This window comes from Pygocentrus nattereri, chromosome 6 (assembly GCF_015220715.1).
Source record: "Pygocentrus nattereri isolate fPygNat1 chromosome 6, fPygNat1.pri, whole genome shotgun sequence".
NCBI classification, from domain to species: Eukaryota; Metazoa; Chordata; class Actinopteri; order Characiformes; family Serrasalmidae; genus Pygocentrus; species Pygocentrus nattereri.
The window spans coordinates 20977434-21003340 of NC_051216.1; the positions used below are offsets into that span (position 1 = coordinate 20977434).

Sequence of the window (25907 nt, forward strand, 5' to 3'; positions counted from 1 at the left end):
GGAACAACCCCCCCCCCCCCCAATATACCTGCATGTGGTTTTACATACCAACAAATCCTCATAATCATAATTTATTTTTATATGATATTGTCCAGCTTCTCTTTACCTATTAGAATTAAACAGGTTGTTTTTGTTATTGCGCCTTTAAGACTGAAACATGTAAATGTATTCTATTCTGATTGGCTGCCCTGTATTGCGCCTCATTTGAAAGCAGTTCAGGCTGAAACGCTTCTCATAAACTCAATATGAATAAACTGCTGCAGATAAATGTCTCTAGTTTTCATGACGTCACAAAAATAAAGAATTCAAAAAAGGTCTATTTTGCAGCTTAGTTTCAATATATGGACTGGGGAGCGACGGGAACATTGTGAAACTGAGAATGAAAGGAAATTCTGCTTTCACATGATACCAGCCCTTTAAGAGCTATCGGATGGGCCTGACACATTTACTGAATATGTCTGTTCTGTAAAGAATAAATAAGGTTGGTATTCAGTAGCTCAGCTTGCCCAGCATCAAATTGACTGATTATGCTAAGCCATATTAGTTTTTTAATGTAACATTTTTTTTCCAGAGAGATTATTTCATGTGTAGCCTAGTCCTCAGGAAATATTACTGTCCACACAAAAATATCTAGCAACAACAAGTTAATACAAAAGAAGATCACTTTTTATGAACACCATTGTTTCGCCACATAATTGTTTTTGACACACACACACACACACACACACACACACACACACACACACACACACACACACACACACACACACACACACACACACACACAGAGTTAGGATCTTAAAGCAGCTCTTGCTTTGTCCAAGATGTCCTTTCTTATCCTAGGATAGTTTGGGTGTGCATCCAAGACCTGCAGGATAAAGATCGGCGCTGAAGTTTCTGTTGATCATATTTGACCTTATTATAGAAAATTCTTAAAGAAGAAATAAATTATTTTACTCACTTTGTGACAAACATCTATGGCATCCACATGTCTCTTTGCTTTCAGATAATTGAACGCAAGCTTGTACCCTGTGACACAGATAGTGAGATATGACTCAAGGCCAGGGCAACTTGACATCTACATGAGAAGCAAGGCAAGTTATTTTTTTATATAACACATTTTCATGCACAAGGCAGTGTAAAGTTCTCTACTGAGAAATAAAATTAAAATAAAATATATATATTAAAAAAGATATAAATAAAATTTAATTAAAATAAATTGGATGACGATAAAGTAATGAACATGTAGTAAAAGGGATAAGGAATGAAAAAGTGCTAAAAAGATGCAAAGTGCAAATGCCTGAAAGGCACAAGTGAACAGATATGTGAAAGACATACCTATGGTTGGGTTGGTCTGATTGCCATATTTCCAGGCCATTTCATAGTTCATAGCTGCATCCCTGAATGATTGCTCTTTCTCCATGATGTAACCCATGTATTCATATGCTTTGCAGCATGACTATGGAAAACAGACACATACCATATTTAAAACCTTGTTACAGTGTTACTCCTAATGAAGTCAAGTCAAATAATTGCTCTCAATACAATCATCTCAGAAAATGAGCAAACTAAAACACATTTACAAGTGCAATTTATACCTCAGAATAAAACACTACATTATCATCATTATTGTTATTATTACAATGAATCTAGTTAAATGAATAAGTTTTCCATTTTGGAATAAATTTGTCCTACATTCTTGTTGGTCTGTCTTTTTCATACATGATGATATATTTAGTTAGCCTTGTTTGGATTGCATTTTTAAAGTTAAAATCAAATTCTTATACATCCATCCATCCATCCATTTTCTAAGCCGCTTCTCCGTCAGGGTCGCGGGGGGATGCTGGAGCCTATCCCAGTGTTCATAAATTATTTAGGCATATAAAACCTCTGAAATTTCCTCGTTCCTGTGACAATAGTGTAGCAATGTACATCTAGTCCATAATTACACAGGCTTACAGCTACAACCCCTTTCATAGTGAATAAATAAACAAACATCATTAAATTTACATGTGGTTTAGAGATCCCTGCAGAGCTGAACAGAACCATTTCTCCCTGAAAAGTTATAAAATGCATTACACCAAAAATGATTCCTTAAATCTAAGCCGAGGAACTTCTAAACTGTTCTAGCAGTGGCTTTTTCTTCTAACAGAATGCTAACCTTATTGTGGCGTAGGCAGCGCTTCAGGAGCTCTCCTGCCATGTCGTATTTGCCTGACTGGATATAGATGTCTGCCAGAAGCAGCCAGCTTTTCTCAAACTCGTCTGCATCAATGATGTTCCAGCTCATCTTGGCAATGCGTTTGAGCTGGTTCCTGGCTCGTGGAGTTTGTTTCAGGATCATGTAAGCTGTGGCCATAGCCAGCAGTGCAGGAACGTGGTCTTTCTGTAATATGGGAGAGTGTGCAAGGAATCAGCATCACAAGGATGGAAAAGTTTCTGGTAGGACTTACACTTTTTTAAAAAGAGATTTTTAAGAGATAATTTAACAATATCTTACTTTAAAACATTTGTAAAATGATAAATTATTCATCTGACTTACATATCCTAAATAAAAGTAGACCAAGCATCCAATACATAAAGTGCCATGTCAAAAAAAATCTTGTGTTTCTGTTAGCAGAGTTTTTTTTTTGTAGTACATATGGTACTTGATTTATATTATGTCACTTTACAAAAAAAGTATTATCCATACAAGTATTATTTGTTTTCAGAGCTGTCTGTACACCCCTGAAGTAGATTTCACCATTTAGATATTTGCATCCAGAAAGTTTACTGTTTGATGAAAAGTGTAGATAGGACTGCAACTGAAATGGGAGTTACCAAGCTTAAATTGTGTTTGCACAAGGCTCCGTGTGCACAGGTGTGTGCTCATGGGTGTGTATGAATTAATCTGTTTTTTGTCTACCAAGCTGTCAAGCTGCCTTTCACAAACCTCATTGTTTGCGATCTCAGTGAACACTCCAAGAGCTTTCTCCACGTTGGCTTTCTGCTTGGTGGCCAGGTAACAGTAGTGCTCTAGAATACGCAACTGCACATGGCCTGGAGGGGTCTGTGGCTTCAGCTCCTTCAGCAACTTCTCTGCTGTTCGGACAGCCAGCTGCTCTGACTCCTGTTTCTCTGTAGAGTTCCTGATATTATAAATATTGTAACAAATATTAGGCAAATCAGACTTCAATACCTCACTCTTGTCACTTTATAACTTACATTGTAGTTTGACAGTAGTTCCTGAACCTAGACTAAGCTTAATCCTGTATTCAAAGGCTTTTAAGTTGTAAACCACTGCTATGGCTGCACAATAAATCATATTTTTATTGTTATTGCGATAGATGTTTCCATTGTTAAGAGCTGCAATGACAGAACAGATCAAATTATGTCATATATGTAGCACCAGAGACCATTGTATGTATGTAGCACAGACCATTAAAGACCTAACGAGTGCTTCTCTGAACTAGGAGTGAATCCTGCTCTCCTATGTGAGAAAATAACTTAGCCATTAGGCTAAACAGCCTATTACAAAACACACACGTGCACATCTCAAATACTACAATCTTAAACTACAAATCTTGCTCTCACAGATTCTTCACACACCTAGTATTGTGTTTTAAGAGCGTGAGGTAGTAACGGCTACTGTCGAAACAAAGAAAACTAACTAAATGATTAACCAACACAAAGACTGAGTTCTGAGAGTGAGTGTGGTGACATACTTGCTTTTATAGAGTTACAATACCTGAGGAAAACAAATGTCTAGTAAACTGGATGTTTGGAATAAGGAGGATAAACTGTCCAGCCCTAGTTGAGGGTAATGCAGTCTCTTGCTGCATAAAGACACATTTATTTTGCTATTGTTTGTTCATGTCTCTTGATAACTGAACCCCTCCAACAAAAAACATATTAACCATTCCAACTCCTTTTTTTAGATGATCAGTTATTTTGTTTTCTATTTTATTTTGTACAGCTTTCACACTGAAAAGCCAAACTATGCTTTACTTACATTTCAGTGACCCTTTTAATTTAAACGCAGGGCATCAAACAAATGGCACACCCTACTTATAAGATTTTTACAAAAGATGTCACATGCACTGTTTTTTGTTGCATGGGTTCAATTGTTTACTTAATATATCGCTGTTGTCGGAACAAAACCTTGCATCTCCAAAATGAGAACTTTACAAAAGAAGCAAAAACCCTACTTTACCTTCAATGTAAGTGAACAGAACCAGATTTTTTTCACTCTGGGTCATTTCTTTTAGTCCATTCATCATGAAATTTACACACCATCTAATAGGAAACAGGTACTTTATGTTAAAACTGAACTGTCAAAAATGTAGATTTTCTTCCGACAACAGCGATATGTATAAACTGTAATATGTTACTACTTCATGGTCAGTCAAGCTTTCGGTTTGACTGCAGCATGTTTCCTCACCCCATGTCTCCATCCAGGTTCTCAAACACCTCGCCTCCCATCGTCTCATTGTCCGGGTTCAGGCAAATCTCAATCATGTTGTACACTGCATTCTGACCCCAGTCATTGTCCTTGCGAGCCTTGTTGAAGTGACGTAAGCCATCGTTGGGCTCCCCCGTGTACCTGAGATGTAAAGATAATCAACAGTATTTAATTTCCAGGAACTCAGAATTATTTTATTCACAGAATCCTCAAACAAAAACTGTAAGCAATAATTGCTTGTTTGTTGAATACTCTTTCAATGGTAACTGATGTAAGACATCCACAGAAAGAGACATACACAAAGATAATCACAGTTATTGCTCTGGTAACTCAGACCCTCTCATACAAACTTTAAAAAAACTGCAAGCAATGAATGCTTGTTGGCTTAATTGCCACAATTACTGAAGGAAGTTTTCATTCGTCATATTATAATGATATGGGTGAATGGGTGAATGCGTGTTATCATACTGCTTACACATGGAAACCCACTCTACTCATAGCACAATCATGTACATTTTACTAGTACTCCTCCATTGCAGACTGGGAGGACTCTTGATTATGACAAATTGATTTGGCAGCCTACTGATCAATAATTAAAATCAGCATGCAGGGCTAATGACAATAAAGGGCAGATATAAATGAAAAAAAAAAGTTAAAATGTACTTAAAAACAGTTAAACTATCATACAACATAAAATATTTCTATTGACGCTTCTGCAAGGCACAACAATGAAAACACAAAGTAGAGGTGCAACTTTTAGTTTGTACTGAATTATTATTTATGCCCAAGTGTCTAAGGACTGCATCAATTGCATTTCAACGTTCTTTCTTCTCTTATAGCAAAAGGCAAATTAGGGCTTTCCTCATGAAATACACACCAATGTTACAGTACTGTTTAAAAGTCATAATCATTCATTTAACTTCCAGTCAAAACAGCCATTATTTATTTATTAATTAATGGCCATTTTGACTGGAATGAAATGAAGAGTGATCTCTGATTTTTGCACAGTACTGTATACGGTTGATGGCTGGCAGTTTGTAGCCTTCATCCGCACAAACTGGTGATACCCTCATGTAATAATAAGGCAAACTTATTAGTCATTCTGAAGCAAAGGGCAAAAATTAACTGTTCAAAATGAATCATAGGCCTACTGGTAGTTTAGAACATATTAATGATATGTGTGAACACACAATGTCTACTCCAGTGAATTCAACTTAGTATTCTCACCACAGGTAAAGGCCTTTGCAGTAGTTGTATCCAGGTTCAAACTTGGCCCTGGGTGAGTGTTTTTCAGCCATCTCCAGAAATCTGGGAACCTCCTCCAGTTTGCCAGCTCTGCGCAGCAGGTCAATCAGTCTGGACAGTGTTGGGTAGTTGTCTGAAGATGAAACATGGAAAGACATCAACACGAACCCACAGCAGGCCTACACAGAACTCTATATTTAAGCTGAGTGCTCAAGTTTCCTTTAGGGCTCCCTAAATAGGATCGTTCTGAGCACTGGGTGAAGGAGATGAAAGGTTAGCAGATGGCTTTTGGAACGTATGGTAAAGGATGTCACACCTGGTTTCCTCTCCAGCAGCTGCTGAAAGTGGAAGACGGCCTGCTCATAGTCTTGTTTCCTGAACATCAGGTCAGCCATCATCTATAGGCACAGAGACACTAATCGGTGGACTTCTTTTCCGCAAGCACACATGTCTGACAGTAATGTACTAAACAGAGACTAACCAGTGTTGCAGATTCATTGACTTGGTCATTCTTCAGGATGACACTGCACTGCTGCTGACAGGCCTCTACATCGTCCAGAGTGAGATACAGCTGAGCTAGCTCTAACATTACCTGATTTAGAAAAAAAGACGTTAGTTTTAAATCTTATTACAGTTGCATTTAGCAAAGCACACTGAAATTCTTCATTAGTTCCACACACAAAAATTTAGCAAATTTTAATGTTTACAGTGAACTGTCACAATTAATGAATCAGTAAAGAGAATGGAAACATTTAACATTTATAAAGTTTAGGGCTCACCTAAACTAATTACATACATGACTAAATGTGCATGTTTCCACACAAGACTCATCAGACCAACAGGGAGGACTAAAAGAGTGTTGTGGGGCTCCTAAAGACGCAGCTGCAAAGACAAACACACTGCACACACTGATTCAGCTACACTGACCTTGCTGTCACTCTCACAGTACACAAGCGCTTCTTTGTAGAACTTGACAGCCCTCTCGTAACCGTGCTGATTGCTGCAGTGTTTGGCGATTTCAGCACAGATCTCAGCAGCGAGCTGCTTCTGCATGGGCACGGCGTCGGGTTGCTCCAACTGAACACGCTTCAGCACCTTTGCCTGAACATCCCGTGCCTGAGCAAATACACATAGGACAAAAAAAACTTTAACCAGCAACTGAAGTGCACTTCACAAAATACATATCCTAAAAATGCAAAATAATACATCATAAAATTTGCTGAATTTGATCCTTGTATTGATTGATGTTTTCACAATGTGTGAGTTTTCCATCAGGACTCAGGTACTAATTAGTGTGAGTTATCACACCAACCAAGCAAATATAAACTAATGAAAAAAATTCAAATCAGGAGACTTACACGATGCAAAGAAAGCAAAGCCTCATCATTTTTACTGACTTTGCTCTGAATCTTGGCTAGCAGTACAAGATAACGGCAGTCCTCAGTTAGCAATGGCAGTTCATTCACTGAAATACAGAAAAATCCAAATAGAGCATTAACGTACGAGATGTGAGAAGTTAGCAGTAGAAAAACTGATTTAGTTTAGACAGAAATGGTTAACACACTGAACTTACTGACATTATTACGAACTCACTGACATATTATTCAGATATTAATCTAAAGATTTATTATTCACTAACTACCACAGGTTATTCATTCACTACAATGAAACGAATATCTAAGGATGTAGATGCGTGAGTGAGGAACGTAATTATGGGCCCACATTCAGGACTTTAAGAGGTTTAATAATGTAAATCATTTAGGGGTATAAATAAAATACTACATTAAATGTTGCATGTAAGGTTATTGTGCAAAGTACAGTACTGTTCAGGAATTACTGCTGTCAAAAATATTAAACCAACTGGTTTTTAGGTAAATTTATAAAATGAATTCAGTATATTCCTGTGCAACTTCATAGCTTTGGAATAATCAACAGGAAGATGAGAAGCTTTAAAAGTTATTTTAAGTGCATCCAGAATTCTGAATAGAGCAGTAGATGATTCCAAAACGACAGAGAAAGCTATAGAGCATCAAGAATAAAATTAATATGAAACTAATATCCAGAATGCCTGGTATTTGAAAAGTTATCTACAACCCCATTTCCTAAAAAAACTGTGTAAAATGTAAAGAAAAGCTGACTTGCAATGACTTGCAAATCATTTAAACCCTTCATTTAATTGAAAATAGTACAAAGGCAACATCATGTTGAAACTGAGAATTGTTATCAGGTTTTGAAAAATATATGTCCGTTTTGAATTTGATGCCAGCAACATGTTTTTAAAAAGTTGTGATGGAGCAACAAACACTGCTAAAGTTGTGTAATGCATGGTGAATATGGCAACAATTTGAGAAAATTTCATTAAAAGATTCAGAGAATTAAGGAAGGAGTATCTGCATGTAAGGTATAAAGTTAAAGTTAAAACTCTAAAAGTAAGTAAGTAAGTAAGTAAGTAAGTAAGTAAGTAAGTAAGTAAGTAAGTAAGTAAGTAAGTGATACTGTTTTGATCCCACAACTGGGGAAATTCCATCTCCGCATTTAACCCATCCATGCAAGTGAAACACCACACACACACTAGGGGGCAGTGAGCACACTTGCCCGGAGCGGTGGGCAGCCCTATCCACGGCGCCCGGGGAGCAATTGGGGGTTAGGTGTCTTGCTCAAGGACACCTCAGTCATGGACTGTCAGCGCTGGGGATTGAACCGGCAACCTTCCGGTCATAGGGCCAGATCCCTAACCTCCAGCCCACGACTGCCCCTACTTATTCCAAATTACTATGTAAAGAAGATGCCACATATATACAGGATACAGAAAAGCATCCATCTTCTCTGAGACACACTGAGACAAAATGGAAAAGTGTCCTGTGGTCTGACAAATCAAAATTTGAAATTCTTTTTGGAAGTCATGGAAACCACATCCTCCAGGTTAAAGAGGAGAGAGATATGTTATCAGCACACAGTACACAAACTAGCATCCCTGATAGTATGGGTATGCACTGGCATGAATGACATCTGTAAAAGCATTATTAACGTTGAACGACATATATACAGGCTTTGGAGCAATGTATCCTGCCATCCAGACATCTTTTTCAGGGAAGGCCTTACTTATTTCAGCAAAATAATGCCAAACCACATCCTGCACACATCACAATAGCTTGGCTCCACAGTCAAATAGCCCAAAGCTAAACTACACTGCCTGTAGTCTAGTCTTGTCACCCACTGAAAACATATGAAACATAAAATATGCCAAAAGAGACCCTGAACTGTTGAGCAGCTGAAATCCTACAGCAAGTAATAATGGGAAAACATTTCATTTTCAAAACTACAGCAACTGTACTTCTGAGTTTCCAAATGCTTACAAAGTGTTGTTAAAAGAAGACGGATGAAACACAGTGGTAAACATATCCCAACTTTTTTTTAAATGAGTTGCTGGCATCACCTTCACAATAGGCATATATTTTTTTAGGCATAAATTATTTTTCAATTTCAACATGTGTTATGTTGTCTTTGTACTATTTTCAATTAAAAACAGGGTTTAAAATAATTTGCACATGACTGCATTCTGTTTTCATAAACATTTTGCTCAGGTTCCCAACTTTTTTGGAAATGGGTTGGAATTAATTGATGATTTAAAGTGAAAAATAACTCTTAAAAACTCTAAAAATATCTTCTGGTGTATAGTATAGCTAGAATAATAAAAAAAAGAAGAAAACAATAATATCCAAATAATGAAATGGTAGTGTATGTGTGTACACGTGGAAAATTCTCACCAGGGTCATGCGTGAGAGCCTCATGAAGAACTCTCTCACAGCGTTCATACTGTCTCAGCTTCATAAGCAATTCAGCCAGGTCATAGCGCAGGAAGTTCTGCTGACCGCTCTTCAGTGCCGCCTCATAGTAGTTTATGGCCTGACAAACAAATACTTTCAGCACAGGTCAAACAATGCTATATCACAATTTCTAGAATTGAGAGTACTGATCTTATGGTTATAAGTTCTATGTAAAAGTACTGATCTTACAAAAGATGGTAGCTAATCCCAGACAAGTATATTTATTCTGCCAGATAAATGCAGGCCATGGATGTGCTCTTTTGGTCATTTGAAAGACGCAAACAAAGACGCAAGATAGGAGGAGCAATGACACAAGTCTGTTGCCGAAGTACTTAGTCTGTGTACACACTCCAGGAAAGGATGTTTTGGTGAACAGGATGTTGGGAATGTTCTTCCCCCTGTGCTTACCTTAACATAGTTGTGGGTCTTGACAAGAGCTTTTCCAATCTTACTTGCCACAGCACCATCTTTAGGGTTTCGCTTCAAAGCTTGTTCATACACCTCAATGGCTAGCTCAGGCTGCAAGCAGTTTTTACAAAATATTATTTACAAAGATAGTACAAAATAATCAGACACAGTGGTAAAGCTTGTGGATTTGAGACATTCCTGACTGAGCTATTCATCTGAAGGAACATAACATACAAACACTGTGTTTACTATAGTGTAAATATTTGTACAAAAGTTGGGGCAAACATTTCATTAGCATATGTTCCCATATGGTTCAATTCAATTCAAGTACGTGGTTCTCTCCCCATTGTAAATGACCAAAATAAAAGTAATATATTACAATATAATATAGTATAATATAAATATATGCAATACATTTAATAATAAAAATAACAATGTCTTCTATTTATATAAACAGAGAAAATGAAGAGCTGTCACAAAGATGCTAACAGATGAGACTGCACCCCTGACAGTGATGTCAGTCTGGTCTTAGAGACCACCAGTAGATCAATCTGGATTGAGTGTGAGAAGGGGTGTAGCACAGAAAGGTAGGACAAGGCAAGGACAAGTATGCGAAGAAGACGTTTTTACCTTATTCGCTGTGAAACATGTACGGTTATGATACATGCTGAGTGCTTAATGCTCATAAGGACCTTATACCAACAAAATCTGGATGCACTCAGGCTTATCTAGTGTCTTACCAGGGATGCCAGTGAAAATAGCACTACAGTTATCTAAATGTGAGGATATGAAAGCATTAACCTGGGTTTCCACATCTTTCAAATTCAGTATGCATCACAATGTTATGGAGCTAATGAAAAGTGTATTTTGTGAATGACTAGTTAATGGGGTTCAAATGGGGTACCTTAGTTGCAGGCACTATTAGAGGGTTTAACAGTGACACCATCAATATCAATTAACAATTCAGGTAGTTTTTTTTAAACCTGCGTTTTAAAACCAACAACCAACAACATCCTGTTACAGCAGTGGTAGGGAAAGCTGTGATGGACCTAGTAATGAAACAAAACTCAGGATCATCTGCATAACAGGGAATCCTGAGATCTGGAATAGTATATGATAACAGCTATAGAATAAAATCTATACAAAAGACATGATATAAACCAAATATACACCAAACCTTTGATACCAGTAGAAGAAAGGCAGGACAGAACAATGCCATGATTAATTGTATCAAAACCCATACAGAGATCTAACAAAATAAAAATGCTCATGGTGCCAGTGAGAAATAACAGATTTGCACACCTTAAGGTGGCAGGTTGGGGCTGGCAAGTGGAGGTTTTAGATTCTGAATTAAGTACAGACAGAGCTTGGATTGGTAGAGGTAAAATGTTCCTTAATACCAACCTCTTGGATGTTCATGTAGGCATCTCCTAATAGGAGGTATGTATGTGAGCTGGGCATCTTTTCCACCAAATCTCTGTTAAAAATAGAGGCATATTTAGTTCTAGGAGTGCACGGGGTTCTTATTTTATATGTGTCTCTGGGTCATACTAAATTTTAGCCAAGGCCTTTCAACACAAAAGTTAAGAGGAAGATAAGAGGAAGACCTATAGGCCTCAGTGGTAACAACTAAATGAGACATTACACATAGATTCACAACATGAGTGGGCATGAACCACAATCCATTTAACTTTCTAAGAATTTCTGACATGATGAATGAGAGCCAATTCTGTTTTTTTTTAATTATAGGAACTGAGACAACAAAAATGCAGTCCACCTAGGTCAGTCAAGCAAATCGCTGTTGTCGGAACAAAACCTTGAATCTCCAAAATGGTAACTTTACAGGAGAAAGAAAAAACGCACTTTACTTTTAATGCAAGTCAATGGAACCAGACTTTTCTCCAAGTCATTTTAAGCAATTTCTTTTGGTCTATTCATCATGAAATGTACACATAATGTAAGGGCAATAGATACTTTTAAATTTGGTCAAATATTGAAAAATGACAAAGATAGAAGGTTTTGTTCTGACAACAGCAATATGTATATATAGAACATCAAGGGGAAACAAAAAAAAACCTCATGGTGCTTGACTGTGTCATATAGGGAAAAATGTGGGTAAAATAGTTGCATTTTAAAGTGTTCAAACCTTTAAATGAAAAGAAAATTAACTTACAAGGCCTCAACAAATATAGACTGTCATAAACTACCATTTCAGCAAGCAAAAGAACATACTGCAGACTTTAAATCACCTCTTATTTTCTTTGTAATACTGTACACCAAGAGTTTCCTGAATTAAAATATAAAAGAGTCTAAATATCCATGTAAAAACCCTGATCAGCAAAACAGCAAAGTGGCCAATTCTGAAACATACATTTGTTTATTGCTGGCATGGTGTGCATCATGACATTGGATTGGAATTATTAAAGGTAGTATTGCAAGTATTACTTCTGTTAGTGTTCTCCTTACCTGTAGCAGCTTACGTAGAGACGTTTCTCCTTCCGGTGATTTAGATAGATGTCAGCCATTTTCTCTTTGGCCTGCACGTAGTACGGCTGATCTTGTGTGATGTTTCTGAGCATGCTCAGTGCAAGCTCTGTGTCTCCACGCAACAGCGCAAGGTCAGCATTGGCGATGGTGACACGCAGCTCCTCAGGACTGCCCGTGAACTCATTTATAGCATCCTGCATCACTTTAGCTGCCTCATGCTGCAATTACCACAAGTAAAATGGCTACAGATAATATGTTAAATATATTTAACAATGCACATTGATGACAACATATAACGTCATATTTAACTTGGCATGCATTAACATATACCTGTCACTTAATAAGTAAGGACTGCAAAGGGCATGAAAATGCTCTATATTGTTCCACATAATATTTATAAGGAAATCCACATATCCCATTAACCCCAGGTTCCTCTGTAATGCTGGCAAACTTTACCTGTTCTCCATTGAGCCAGAGCGCCTCAGCAAGCTCCAGATACACCGATACACAATCTGCCGCACTGAGCTCCACTCTCCTGGCCTTGCTTTTGGCAGCAGAGCCAACTCTCTTCACGCCTGGCAGACTCATGGCCAACTGCAGTGTCTGAATGGCTTCCTGCAGCTCGCCCATCTTCCTCTGAGCCTGTGCTTTAATCAGGTGATACAGAGGGTGCTCCCTCACCTGATCAACAGATATAGAGAGAGAGAGAAGAGCAGGAGAGAAGTGTTGTGGGAACTGACAGCATGGAGGAATGAAGAGGGAGGTTAAATTGTAACACAGTGGATTACAGAGAACAGTTATTTTAAAAGGTTTTTAAAGAACATTTGCATGAATATCACCAGTACAGAGGTAACATGTTCATACAGAAATTTTTGAAAGCAATTAGGAATAGTTTAATAAAAAAAAAAAAACAAAACAAAAAAAAATTTCCCCCTTCTTTGAATGTAGTTTATACAGCCAACATGGATTTGGTCTATACAAACACAGCTTACATTGCTTGTACTAGCCCTACACCAAACATGTCTTGGCTGATTAATTACATTTGTGATAAAGGGGAAAATTTGATTTAGTTACTAAACTGTTCACTTTAGGTGCTTGTTATTGGTTTCATCTTCAAATCAAACTTGCTCACAGATGAAACACTGAAGCATGTACATTTGCTACTGCACAAGAATGCACTTCAAGAGGCTTTCACCTCAAAGTTGTGGCTAAGGCAGAGTTCCAGAGACTGGGAGGAGAGTTTGAAATTGCCCTGCAGGAGATGGATCTGTGCCATGAGGAGGTGAGCATCAGCGAAGGAGGGCTTCTGATCTAAACAGTGCTGCAAACTGCTTTGAGCTGCCTCTATGTCACCTAATAAGAACAAACATGAATGGAGCCAATAAATATTGTTGGAAAGATTTGCAACAGCATCAGCTGGCTTTGAAAGCATTCCTGCAATGTGAAATATTCACCTGACAAGAACCTGACTTTTGCCATCAGAAACACTGCATGGAGGAGTCCAGGGACAATCTTTACCACAGTGTCCAGCACAGAGGCACAGTGCTGCAGCTGAGGTACAGGGGCCTGACCTTGGGCTGGAGGCTGAGGGGTACAGAACATTATCATTATCAGGTCCATGTGGTCAATGTAACAGAAGTGTTGCCAAAAGTCTTTAATGTTCTCAGCAAGATTATTGGTGAGCAGCAGATGTCACTTTGGACATTTCTGGCAGGTATAGTGAAGGACAGAGAACATAATTAATAATCCCTCCCATTTTCTCGATGCAGAATTCCAGCTGCTCCTGTGGGTCAGGTTCCCCTGGACCAGCTGCAATAGATTGAAACACTTCTTCATCCAAGCCCAATTCCAATGAAGTTGGGACATTGTGTAAAACACAAATAAAAACAGAATACGATGATTTGCAAATCCTTTTCAACCTATATTCAATTGAATACACTACAAAGACAAGATATTTAATGTTCAAATGGATAAACTTTGTTTTTTGCAAATGTTCACTCATTTTGAATTTGATGCCTGCAACATATTCCAAAGAAGTTGGGACAGGGGCAACAAAAGACTGGAAAAGTTAAGGAATGCTCAAAAAACACCTGTTTGGAACATTCCACAGGTGAACAGGTTAATTAGAAACAGGTGAGTGTCATGATTGGGTATAAAGGGAGCATCCCTGAAAGGCTCAGTCGTTCACAAGCAAGGATGGGGCGAGGTTCACCACTTTGTGAACAACTGTGTGAGCAAATAGTCCAACAATTTAAGAATAACGTTTCTCAATGTGCAATTGCAAGGAATTTAGGGATTTCATCATCTACAGTCCATAATATCATCAAAAGATTCAGAGAATCTGGAGAAATCTCTGCAAGTAAGCGGCAAGGCAGAAAACCAACACTGAACGCTTGTGACCTTCAATCCTTCAGGCAGCACTGCATTAAAAACGGACATCATTCTGTAACGGATATTACCACATGGGCTCAGGAACACAGTTCATCGCTCCATTTACAAGTGCAAGTAAAAACTCTGCCATGCAAAGTGAAAGCGATATATATACACAACACCCAGAAACGCCGCTGGCTTCTCTGGGCCCGAGCTCATCTGAGATGGACTGACACAAAGTAGAAAAGTGTCCTATGGTCTGACGAGTCCACATTTCAAATTGTTTTTGGAAATCATGGACGTCGTGTCCTCCGGGCCAAAGAGGAAAAGGACTGTCCGGATTGTTATCAGTGCAAAGTTCAAAAGCCAGCATCTCTGATGGTATGGGGGTGTGTTGGTGCCCATAGCATGGGTAACTTGCACATCTGTGAAGGCATCATTAATACTGAAAGGTACATACATTTCAGGGATGACCCTTATTTCAGCAAGACAATGCAAAGCCACATTCTGCATGTTACAACAGCGTGGCTTTGTAGTAAGAGTGTGGGTACAGGTCTGGACTGCAGGCAGCCCAGACCTGTCTCCCATTGAAAATGTGTGGAGCATTATGAAGCGCAAAATACGACAACGAAGACCCCGGACCGCTGAGCAACTGAAGTTGTATATCAAGCAATAATGGGAAAGAATTCCACCTACAAAGCTTCAACAATTAGTGTCCTCAGTTCCCAAATGCTTATTGAGTGTTGTTAAAAGGAAAGGTGATGTAACACAGTGGTAAACATGCCCCTGTCCCAACTTCTTTGGAACGTGTTGCAGGCATCAAATTCAAAATGAATGAATATTTACAAAAAACAATAAAGTTTATCCGTTTGAACATTAAATATCTTGTCTTTGTAGTGTATTCAGTTGACTATAGGTTGAAAAGGATTTGCAAATCATCGTATTCTGTTTTTATTTATGCTTTACACAACGTCCCAACTTCATTGGAATTAGAGTTGTAGTTGGTGTAGTTAAAGCTCTCAATCACATAGAGGAATTTGTTCCTTCATTTTATCTGTCTCTCTATCTAAGTACTTTAATCCAGCATCTGTCATTTGTCCTTTTTTTTCCAGTACACAGTTCACTGCATTTTATCTTGTGGTGTTGTGTTTTTTTTTTTTGTTACAACTAAAATAGTTTCTGATATCAGAAATGCCTGATGCCTGAGACAATCTTTACCTAACATATTTTGCTTTAAAATGTAAGGCAAAAATGTCCCCTAGATACCTTTTTTGATCTTCCACTATTTTACCACTATCACCATTACACATCAATACCCACTTATGTTTACTTGTCATTTTGGACAGTAAACAAAAAAAGCTAAATTTTCTTTATGGACATTGTAAACCCTGGTTCCTACCAACACCACTGTAAAGTAATACAGTCTGAGTTTCTCTACAATTAGTCTTAATGACTTTGTTTTTTTCTTCTTGAAATTTAAAGCTGAATTCTTGAAATTCAGCTTTATGTTAATCAATTTGCAGCCATTGTGCCTCTAGTATTCTGGCATTAAAGCAAAAGAAGGACATACAAAATACAAATAAAGTCTGAAATTCAAAGATTTCTAACAGAAATGTTTCAGAAATGCAATGTTTTATCCTACTAATGCAGATTCATTCACCATCATATAAAACAAGTGGAGCACCTGTAATGAAAGATGTAAAGGCAGCAACCAGCAAAACAGCTAAAGGATCCTGACGTCAGTTCACTTGAATATTCATTTAGACTGATACCTGGTACATGAGCTGCCATTAAGGGGCTTATCTTTCAAGAAAAGTACACACACTCATCTGTGTTGGCTATGTCCATAAACAAATAAAATAGTTAGTGTGCGTTCATAATTAAACAGTGATTGTAGCAAATACATGTGCTTCATAAATACCTTGGCAGGACAGAGAGCCAGGTACTCTTTGGCAATCTCCAGCAGAAAGTCAGGGTTGAGTTTCTCATAGTATTCTACACTCAGCGGCAGACCTTGAAGAGTGGAGAAGTGCGTGTCCACTGTGTCATTCAGCAGGTTGGTGATTTCATCTTGAGACCTCCGTTTCTTAGTGGCCAGCACTGCCCGCAAATACAGTAGCTCCTAACACACACACACACACACACAATATCAGGTTTGTAAGGGATAAAAACCGTAGTCAAGGTTGTAAAACACAAGCATAGATAGAGTACTGCTGTATTATCTTTTCTTACATTATGTTTTCCTTCATTACATTGACCACTGAATCAGCCTGTAAAGGTTTTAACATACACAAACAGCACAAATCACATTCAAGATTACTGCAGTACATCATGACCACTTGCTTATCTAGTAATGGGAGACGTCAATCACTGTGTGTTCAGTTCTACAGTTCAGCTGAGAACATACTGTGTCTGACTGATGTCACTACGAAGAGCCTCACATATGTAAGTGGCAGACATTACGCATTGCAGATGACTCCATCAAAAAAAAAAAAACAAACAAAAAAAAACACACACAAGTGGCTGCGTCAGAGAATTACTACTGTCTCTGGATGATTTGCAGAGGGCTTCCTGTGCAATTCAACAAAATGAAACACTGCTCTTGAATGAGTCAGCATTACCCAAATATTCCAGACTTAAGCAAGAAAAAGAAAGAGGAATGACTAACATAAGAAAAAAACTCACAAATGCGAAATTTTACAGACAGCCAAAGAGATTTATTTTTGCTAGACTTCAAAAAGACTAAAGCATTGAAGACCTACACCAGTTTTTAGTTGCCTATAAAGTCTGTAAGGTCTAAACCAACAAGGCACGCACTTCTCGCATGTCCACAATGCTGAACGGACTTCAGTCATTTCAGCTAACACAAGGTTGTTTTCACTGTAGTTACTAGAGTGCCAGTAACTCCTCCTGTGGGCAATCTTGTTTATCGTGAGGGGGTTTTTGAGTGTGTGGGTGGGAGAGTGGGTGAGTTACAAGCCAGGTCTGTTAAGTGCTTTGCATCAAAAAAAAAAGGGGGGGGGGGGGGGGTCTGTGAAATGATGTGTGAACATTTTAACAAGAGTTCTGAAAGGTAAACGTAAATGTGAGCTCATTTGGTGAAACCTATCTTTACTGACTCACCGCTGACTTGCCAATAGACTGCTGGATCTCAGTGAGGAACTCTAGCTGTTGCTCAGCGTCCTCCAGATGCCCCTCACTCAGCTGGCAGCGTATAATACCTGTGGGAGACAGAAGTGTTTACAACACATGGAGAACCAATAAAACACTGGACACTTGTGAGGAGCATACACGGCTGAAACAGGGCTTTGATCGTCATTTCAAATTCTAAAGGGCTGCAGTGGGACCAGATCAAAAGTCTGTGTCTGATTATTGACAGGACAAGTCAAATCTGAAATCTTGACAAAATTAGACCACCCAAACTGCTGGTAGAGCAAAATTCCACTTTTCCTTTGCCTTGAAACTCCTCAGATATTTGAATGAAACACATGCCATGAAACTAGAGATACTGGACTAATTTATGTTTTAATATTTCCTGATATGGCATAGCAGAGAGTTTATAAAGTGATGTATCTCATTAGGTTGTGCTGAATCTGGATATACAATATTTGATGATACAGTCAAAAATGAAAACATGATCACACAAAATAAAGTCAGGCAAAAGTTAATGTAGGTCTGAAAGAGCCAAGTTACAAGTCATGAGTTTTTGGAAAGAAACACCTACTAACGCACAAAAGCAGAAATCAACGGATAATACTGCTCAACATCTGAGCTTCTACTGTGTATCACTTTTTGTCTGTTTCACTCTTTTTCATCTTACCTAATCTCAGAACTCAGGCTCTGACTGTCACATAATTGAAACTATTCATTTGCAATTTTGGGAGAGAGCCCTTTCTATATAGAGCTGGAAAATATCTTGGCAATCCCTCCACCTTTCTGAGTGCATTTCTAAATATGCAGACCTTTCTCCCTGTTTTGTTGAGCCATGAAAGTGAATTCTTACCTATCAGAGCAGAGACGCTGCTCTCGTCCAGACTCATGGCAGTTTGGTACCACTTTATGGCCTCTTTGGTCCTTCCCTGAAGGACCAGCTGGTAGCCTAGCTCAGTGGCCAGCTCTGCATCACGTGATGCCTGGGAGAATGACCGCTCCACCATCGTATAGGTGTGCTGCAGCATCTTTTCAGCTCTACCACACTGAACACAGCATAGAATTATCAGCAAAGAGGCTTTCATTATGATACTGTAGTACTCCTATTAGAACATACTGCAGTAGAACATGGAGCAGTATATTGGACATGTATCAAACCATTAAAGTGCAATGCCAATGGGGTTTCACCATTAAAAATAATATTTAGTTAAAGCTTAGGCTCAATCTGCGTCTGGGAAAATGGCCCATAAAGCAGACATTTTATAAGCTTTACCTAGACACACGTCATTTTGATCATTTAGATCCTCAGCCAAAGGTAAGTGGAATCAGGGGTTTGAATCTTGACCATCCATTCTCTTAAGCAAAATCCTAACTATTCAGATAAAAGCCTGTCAAGATTGTACTATGATCAATAAATTATTAAATGATCAAAAATGTATTTCAATCTTACCACTCGAGTGAAAGCTAAAGACATTCTATAGAGGAGCTCCGAGTTGTTGGGCTCTTGGGTGTCCATATTGCTAATGAGGTTCAACAGCTGCTTCACTGACTGTGAGAGAACACAGTGGAGATAAACGGCAAGGAATAAAGCACAACTTCACAATTTAGCATCATTTTGGCTAATCTATCCCATTTGGCATTGATTTAAGATAGAAGTGTCAGACCTCCCCAATGTCTCCCTCTCTGCAGAGAGAGTGCAGTGCCAGCATTCTTAGAGCCTCCAGATTGTTTTTGTCTCTTTGAAGAAGCCTGAAGTCAAAAACAAAACACAGTCAAAGAGTGCTACATGGAAAACAGAACGCAAAACATGCAAGGCATACTCACAACAGATGACCACTATTTATCTGTAAAATATTAGATATCCTAACACTGATTCTGATGAAAATGTTAATGTCCTACCCATTGAACTGATAAATACAGAACTATGCAAAAATCTTTTATTTAATTTCCATCCCAATAGATATTAAGTACCAGTTCATTTTTCAGGAGATAGGCCTATTACTAAGGAGATAATCCATTTGCATGAGGAAGGGGAAATTCAAAGGAAAAACAAGGTAAAAAAAAGAACAAGTTTCCAAAACTACCAGAGTAACAGCACTCAGAGACAAAAAATATACATCAAGTTCTACTGCTGCTTCAGAACTGAAAAAATCCACAGGTTTTTCTGTCATTGCGAAGTCTAAAAGGATGTGTTTCAGCCAAGAAGCCATTACTGAGAAAAGGAAAGACAGATGAAATTTTGCTAATAAAGTAGCTGTTGGTGTTCTCAGAACAATGCACTGGCTGCCTCAGAGCCCAGACCATCACGGCATGTTTGAGATTACTTGAATCACAAGAAAGAGAAAATGCAACCAACTTCTAAGACTGAACTTGGGGGGTGTGGAAAAATATTTTCCTCTGATGTCTTTGAAAAAACGGAAAGCAAGTCTCCCAAAAAGAATGGGAGCTATAATAGAAAGCAGGGTGGACACTAAAAACTGATGACAGTTGTTTAGGCCTGTGCAATTTTCTATTAAATTTGTTTTCTGCTTTTTTACTGATGTTGAAAAATTAATAAATTGTACTTAATGGTTGACTGGAAAATATGTCAATGAAATATTGGACTTTTGAACATTTTTTTCAGAAACAGGTCTCTTAGGTCTTTAGGTCTCTTAATGTATGCCACATATTAAAAAGCAATGGCAACCTGTTGATAACATTTGTTGTTACTGTTCATGTTAAGTAGCTGTTGTACGTACATTCAAGTCCTTGAAAGAACATAACTTTCTAATCAATACATGATGCATATACAATTCAGAAGTAGAACTGGAACGGGTCTTGAAGCCTTAATTCAGAAAATGATCCTCATTACCAAAGCAGTTCTAAGTTGGGAGTTAGCACTATCAAATCCTGAACTAGCACAGAGTGAATGGTTTTTCCTCCTCTCATACACTCCCTTCAGCAGTGCACCCTGGGATATATGTGGCTTTAGCACTCAGCCTCAAAGGCCCTTTTGATTCTGCCTGCCACTGGCCCTCATCCAAAAGGCAGAGGAGAAGAGAACAATGCACCAGTCTTTTAGCACGGATCTGTGGCATCACATTTGATTTTCATTTACACTCAAACACAGACTAACTCACAGGGGCTCACTTGGTCTGGACTACTGACTTTGCTGTGTTTTTTTGTTTGTCTGGTGAAAACTCAGAGATATTTGCACCAAGGTCCTCCAATTTAAAACTAACAACAAAAAAAGACAAGAACTGTTCATAAAAAGCCAATTGCAAATGACCACAGGACCACAGATAAATACAGAAGTAAATGAAGTTCTACCTCTGAGCAGCATCCACAGTCTGTTCCCAGTCCTGCAGGCTCAGCAGAAGCTTCATCTTCTTCACCAGAGCAGGCATGAAGGATGGGTAACTGACAATGACCTGGTTAACTATCTCTAAAGCACCAGAATAATTCTGACGGAATTCATAATACTGCACCTGCAAGCAAGCAAATTGTATAATAGACAGTTAAGATTCTGCTGGATCTCAGTAGCAGCTAAATTCATAAATCAGCTAGTATTCTTTTCAAAAACATGTTCTACTCAGAACTGTTACAAATTGATATACAGCAAGTTGGAATTAAACACTTCAATCCCACAAAAAATATCTCCAGAACCATAAATTCAGAGTCCTCACAAGTGTATCAATACGGCACAGCTCAGATCAAAGCATACTGTCTTCTTCAATTCTATCATAAAAGTGTTTATAACCACTACCTTTCCCATTAAAGCAAAAATGTTGATTTTCTCTTTCAGGGCTTCATCAAAGTACTTTCCAGACTTCTTGGCATAGGCATCTTTACCAGAAGTCAAGTCTATCCACCCTTTCAGTATAATCCCCTGAAAAGACACACATTATTCCCAGCATTAGCGAAAGCAAAGCCAAAAGACAGTCAAAATTTCTTTTTAATAATACAAATCAAGACAAATCTACAGCGTTTGTTTTAAGTCTTATTTGTCTCCAGTCATACACTGTCTTTCTCCTGGTATGTTATAATCTGAGCATAGCAATTGCAGATGCTCAATGGCACTTAAAATCGAAAAACTTATTTAAACATATATTAGCTTTAACAATATGTGGCTAAAAATGCCTTTGCATTAATAAACAATATTTTTGATGTGGCTGAATTATTCATTGAAAAGACTACTGTGATGATCCCATCATTATACTTATGTCACTTGATTTGTTATCACATTAACCTCTTTCATTTGATAAAACTTTGATAAAAGTTTTGCATAAGGTGCACCTCTGTGGAGCCACTAGAAATTTTGATCATCCTGTCCACATATTCCCTGGCCTTGTCATTGCGGCCCAGGAGCCACAGGAACATTCCAGCATGGTACAGAGCTTTTGGGCTGGCGCTTTTACGATCCTCCTTAACCCTTGCATCAAGCTCCTGGATGGTATCTCTGTCTGAAATCAGGCCACAATATAGATCACATGGGCATTTACATCCAAACAGAAGCCTTCACTCCTCACATAAATGACTGATTTACTTACATTTTTAAAGAAATGCATATTTAGCAACTGTTCCAAAATCCTACCTGGGTGAGGTCTTTTCTTCTGGGCATATACCAGAGCCATCAACGTACACAAAGATACATCTCTCCTGTCCCTCACTTGTTCCAACTCCTGAATGGCCTCCTGAACATGATCTACAGCAGAAAAGATTAAAGGTTTTAAATATCCTTCCAAACATAACTTAGTGCAAGCTGTAATACATCATCAGATACAACCTTTGACTAATGCTAGACGATATATCCTCTGTGACACTGCTTTTCAGTTTAAAGAGGAACCCCACTGATTTTTTTAAAATTCTGCCTGATTAAATGGTTGAGCTTTAAACAAAGTCATTCAGTGTGGTTTAGTGTGAACTGCTTGCCGAGTCAGAAGTGTTCACAATGATGGGAACCAGACGTCCACCTCTACAACATCCATCTCAGAAAGTTATTTAAGAATCGGTTATGAATATGCTGCCTGATGTCTGAGACACTGATTTATGATAGTTCTTTGATAAGGTTTTGGTTTATAATGGGTTCAAATCCATTTATATGAATCCTTTCATGGTGGAGAGGTACATGCAGGGTGTTACAAGGTAAAATAGACCCCAAAGAAAACTTTTTTTTTCCTTTCCAGATTTATGACTATTTAACAATCACCAACTCTCAACATGAAAACTCAGAAGACACATGTTGATTCACTAGTGGTTTTGGATATTAAATAGAATGGCTAAATTTGTTTTGTAGACATAGCCTGGTTCCTATTAGTATCACTGTAAGAAATCAGAGTCTCTGAATCATTTCATGCCAAACCACTCTAAATGATTCAGTTTACATCTTAAGGACTGAATTATTCAGAAATTTTGAAAAGTTGGTGTAATTCCCCATAAAGTTATATGATATCTTTTATCAGCTTCACTTACTACATAGGAACACTTTGTATATCTACAATTACAGACTGTAGTTCATCTGTTTCTCTGCATGCTTTGTTAGCCCCCTTTCACCCGGTCCTTCAATGGTCAGGACAACCACAGGGCCACCAGAGAGCAGGTATTATTTGGGTGGTTAATCATTCTCAGCACTGCAGTGACACTGAAGTAGTGGTGGCGTGTTAGTGTGTTGTGTGCCGGTAAGAGTGGATCAGACACAGTAGTGTTGCTGGAGTTTTAAAACACTGTGTCAACTCACTGTCCACACTATTAGACACTCTTGCCTTGTTTGTGCACCTTGTAGATGTAAAGTCAGAGACAGTAGCTCATCTGTTGCTGCAGTCTGCATTGGTCATCCTCTAGTTCTTCATTAGCAATCACAGGACACTGCTGGCTGGAGGACTATTGACAGTCCAGCAGTGATACTGAGACGTTTAAAAACTCCAGCAGCACTGCTGTGTCTGATCCACTTGTACCAGTGCAACACACACTTACACACCACAATCACATCAGTGCTGAGAATGAGCCCTAACCCTAAAAATACCTGCTCTGTGAGGATTCCTGACTATTGAAGAACAAGGTGAAAGGGGGCTAACAAAGAAACAGATGGACTACAGTGCTACAAAGTACAGAACTACAAAGTGTCTCTATATAGTAAGTGGACATTAAGTAATATCATAAATAATAATATGATCATTAATAATAAAGTGCCTGGTGAGTGTATTTCATAGACAATGGACTTTACTTAATGAGCTCAGCTGTATTTTCCATAAGAAAATTCTTAAGATGTTTACCTTGCATGAGAAGGCCATAGGCATGGAAGAATATGAAGACTGAATCATTGCTGAAGTTTCGTTGGGCTTCACTTGAAACATTCAAGGCATGATTGCAATACTTCTCTTGGCAGTAATATATGATCAAGGCCTGATAAAATAAGACATTGAAACGATAAACTTTGAGGTCAACTTAAAAAAGATACAAGAATCAAAGACTATTATCTAATACGACGCAGCAAAAGGGACATCGACCAGTCTCATGAAACGTTACAGACGAAGCTAAACTCAGCTTCTTCCTCGAATTTTCCGTTCCACCTTAAATAGTGCAGCAGTTTCTGCTGTACCATTTAAGGTGGAACGGGAAAATTCGAACAACAGTCTGACGGAGAGGAAGACAGCCTGCCTCGTGTAAATCTAGCCGTTGGATAAAACACAGAATGCAATGCGTGTCGTTTTTACACGAAACACGTTAAACATCTGACTCGGAATTCACGAAACAGATTCTCGTTAATCAAAGTATCGCTGACATCCACTGGACGGTCCGTTAGAAAAGGGTGGCGTTACTTTGAAATGTTTATCGGCTTGCCTCGAGACACCCTGAGGAAAATCTTACCAGTGTTAATTCTTCGTCCTCAACGTTAGACATGTCCGCGCACGTTTACGCTCAGAACAGATCACTTACTGACAATGATTTAATGTAGCACCTTGGACACTTTTCTTTACTCATTTTTCGCCATCTTGGAGATCATGCACGGCGTCTTGGTTACCAAACAACCACCGCCATTTTTGTCAGGAAACAGGGAAGTGGATTAGAAAGTCCCCCTGACTGTTTGTTACGCGTCCTCATGATGGCGCCCTGCACCTTAGTAATTGTACTGCTTAAACTGGAGCTCCACTGGCATAAAAATCGACATAACCAGAAGGATGAGATGTAAGCCGTCATTCAGAGAGGCTTGAGACGAAATGCTCAGTTCCAGAGAAACGTACTGAGTCAGAATTAGTCACACCCTGATAGCAAGAGGGTAGTGGACCACTGTCGGCGCGCTACTGACAAAGCTGGTGGTCCACTGGCGTTTCGCTCAGCGTTTTTCGGGCGGTCCGCTGGCGGTTAATCAGAGTATTAGACAAAATTCCACTTATCATCGCTCATTTTCCACTCACAGTCCACTTTATTGATTTTCCTTCCTTCTTTTCTGTAGCTATACTTTGTAAGTTGTTTTATATTATAATAATTTAATTAATATTTATAATAATTTTAATCTAGCACAGTGTCAGCAACATTTTCTATAAACCGTTTTACATCATTATTTTATCTCTCAGTTGTTATGTGCTTGTTACCAGGGCAGTGGTGGTGGGCAGGAGCCAGACATCTGAGTTTATGTCTCTAAAACCTTTTACAGAAAGTTATAACATGAAATGGTTACGAATATGTTGTTGATGTCTGATACATTTATGATAGTTTTATGATAGTTTTGTGAGAAAGCCTCTATTCATTGTATTTACACAGGACATTAGAACATTACTGTAAAGATTTATTTGCATTAGCTCATTAGAAGATGTGTCTGGATACTTGGATACACTGTACCAACTGAAGGGTAGTAATCCAGGTAAGTGGACTTCAGGCTAAGTGTTAACAACAACAAAGTTGTAAGGAATGTCCAACATCTTTCCCACACCAGCATTATTTGCAAAAGTCTTTGTGTTTATCTGAACTGACTAACTCATACAGTGATCCCTTAAACTCTA

The 25907-nt window shown here is 38.4% G+C and overlaps 1 protein-coding gene across 2 annotated transcripts; it reads right to left on the reverse strand.

Annotated features, from left to right (window-relative positions):
* Positions 1-525: 525 nt before the first annotated feature.
* Positions 526-24980, reverse strand: ttc21b (tetratricopeptide repeat domain 21B). Of its 2 annotated transcripts, XM_017692282.2 has the most exons (29): positions 24775-24979; positions 24180-24309; positions 22502-22612; positions 22204-22370; positions 21674-21796; positions 21238-21395; positions 19593-19677; positions 19379-19477; positions 18782-18974; positions 17902-17999; positions 16700-16900; positions 13863-13992; positions 13604-13761; positions 12865-13089; positions 12388-12626; positions 11326-11398; positions 9922-10032; positions 9454-9592; positions 7045-7151; positions 6614-6802; positions 6168-6278; positions 6003-6084; positions 5669-5819; positions 4421-4582; positions 2933-3128; positions 2162-2386; positions 1339-1459; positions 962-1029; positions 526-868 (listed from the first exon to the last, which is right to left on the reverse strand). In XM_017692282.2, the coding sequence occupies exons 1-29, from the start codon at positions 24805-24807 to the stop codon at positions 791-793; spliced, it is 3963 nt and encodes a 1320-aa protein (XP_017547771.2). In that variant the 5' UTR covers positions 24808-24979; the 3' UTR covers positions 526-790. The 2 variants fall into 2 exon arrangements, with proteins under 2 accessions (XP_017547771.2, XP_017547772.2); XM_017692283.2 differs by lacking the exon at positions 526-868 and having other exon boundaries at positions 962-1078; positions 24775-24980.
* Between the last annotated feature and the right edge of the window lie 927 nt (positions 24981-25907).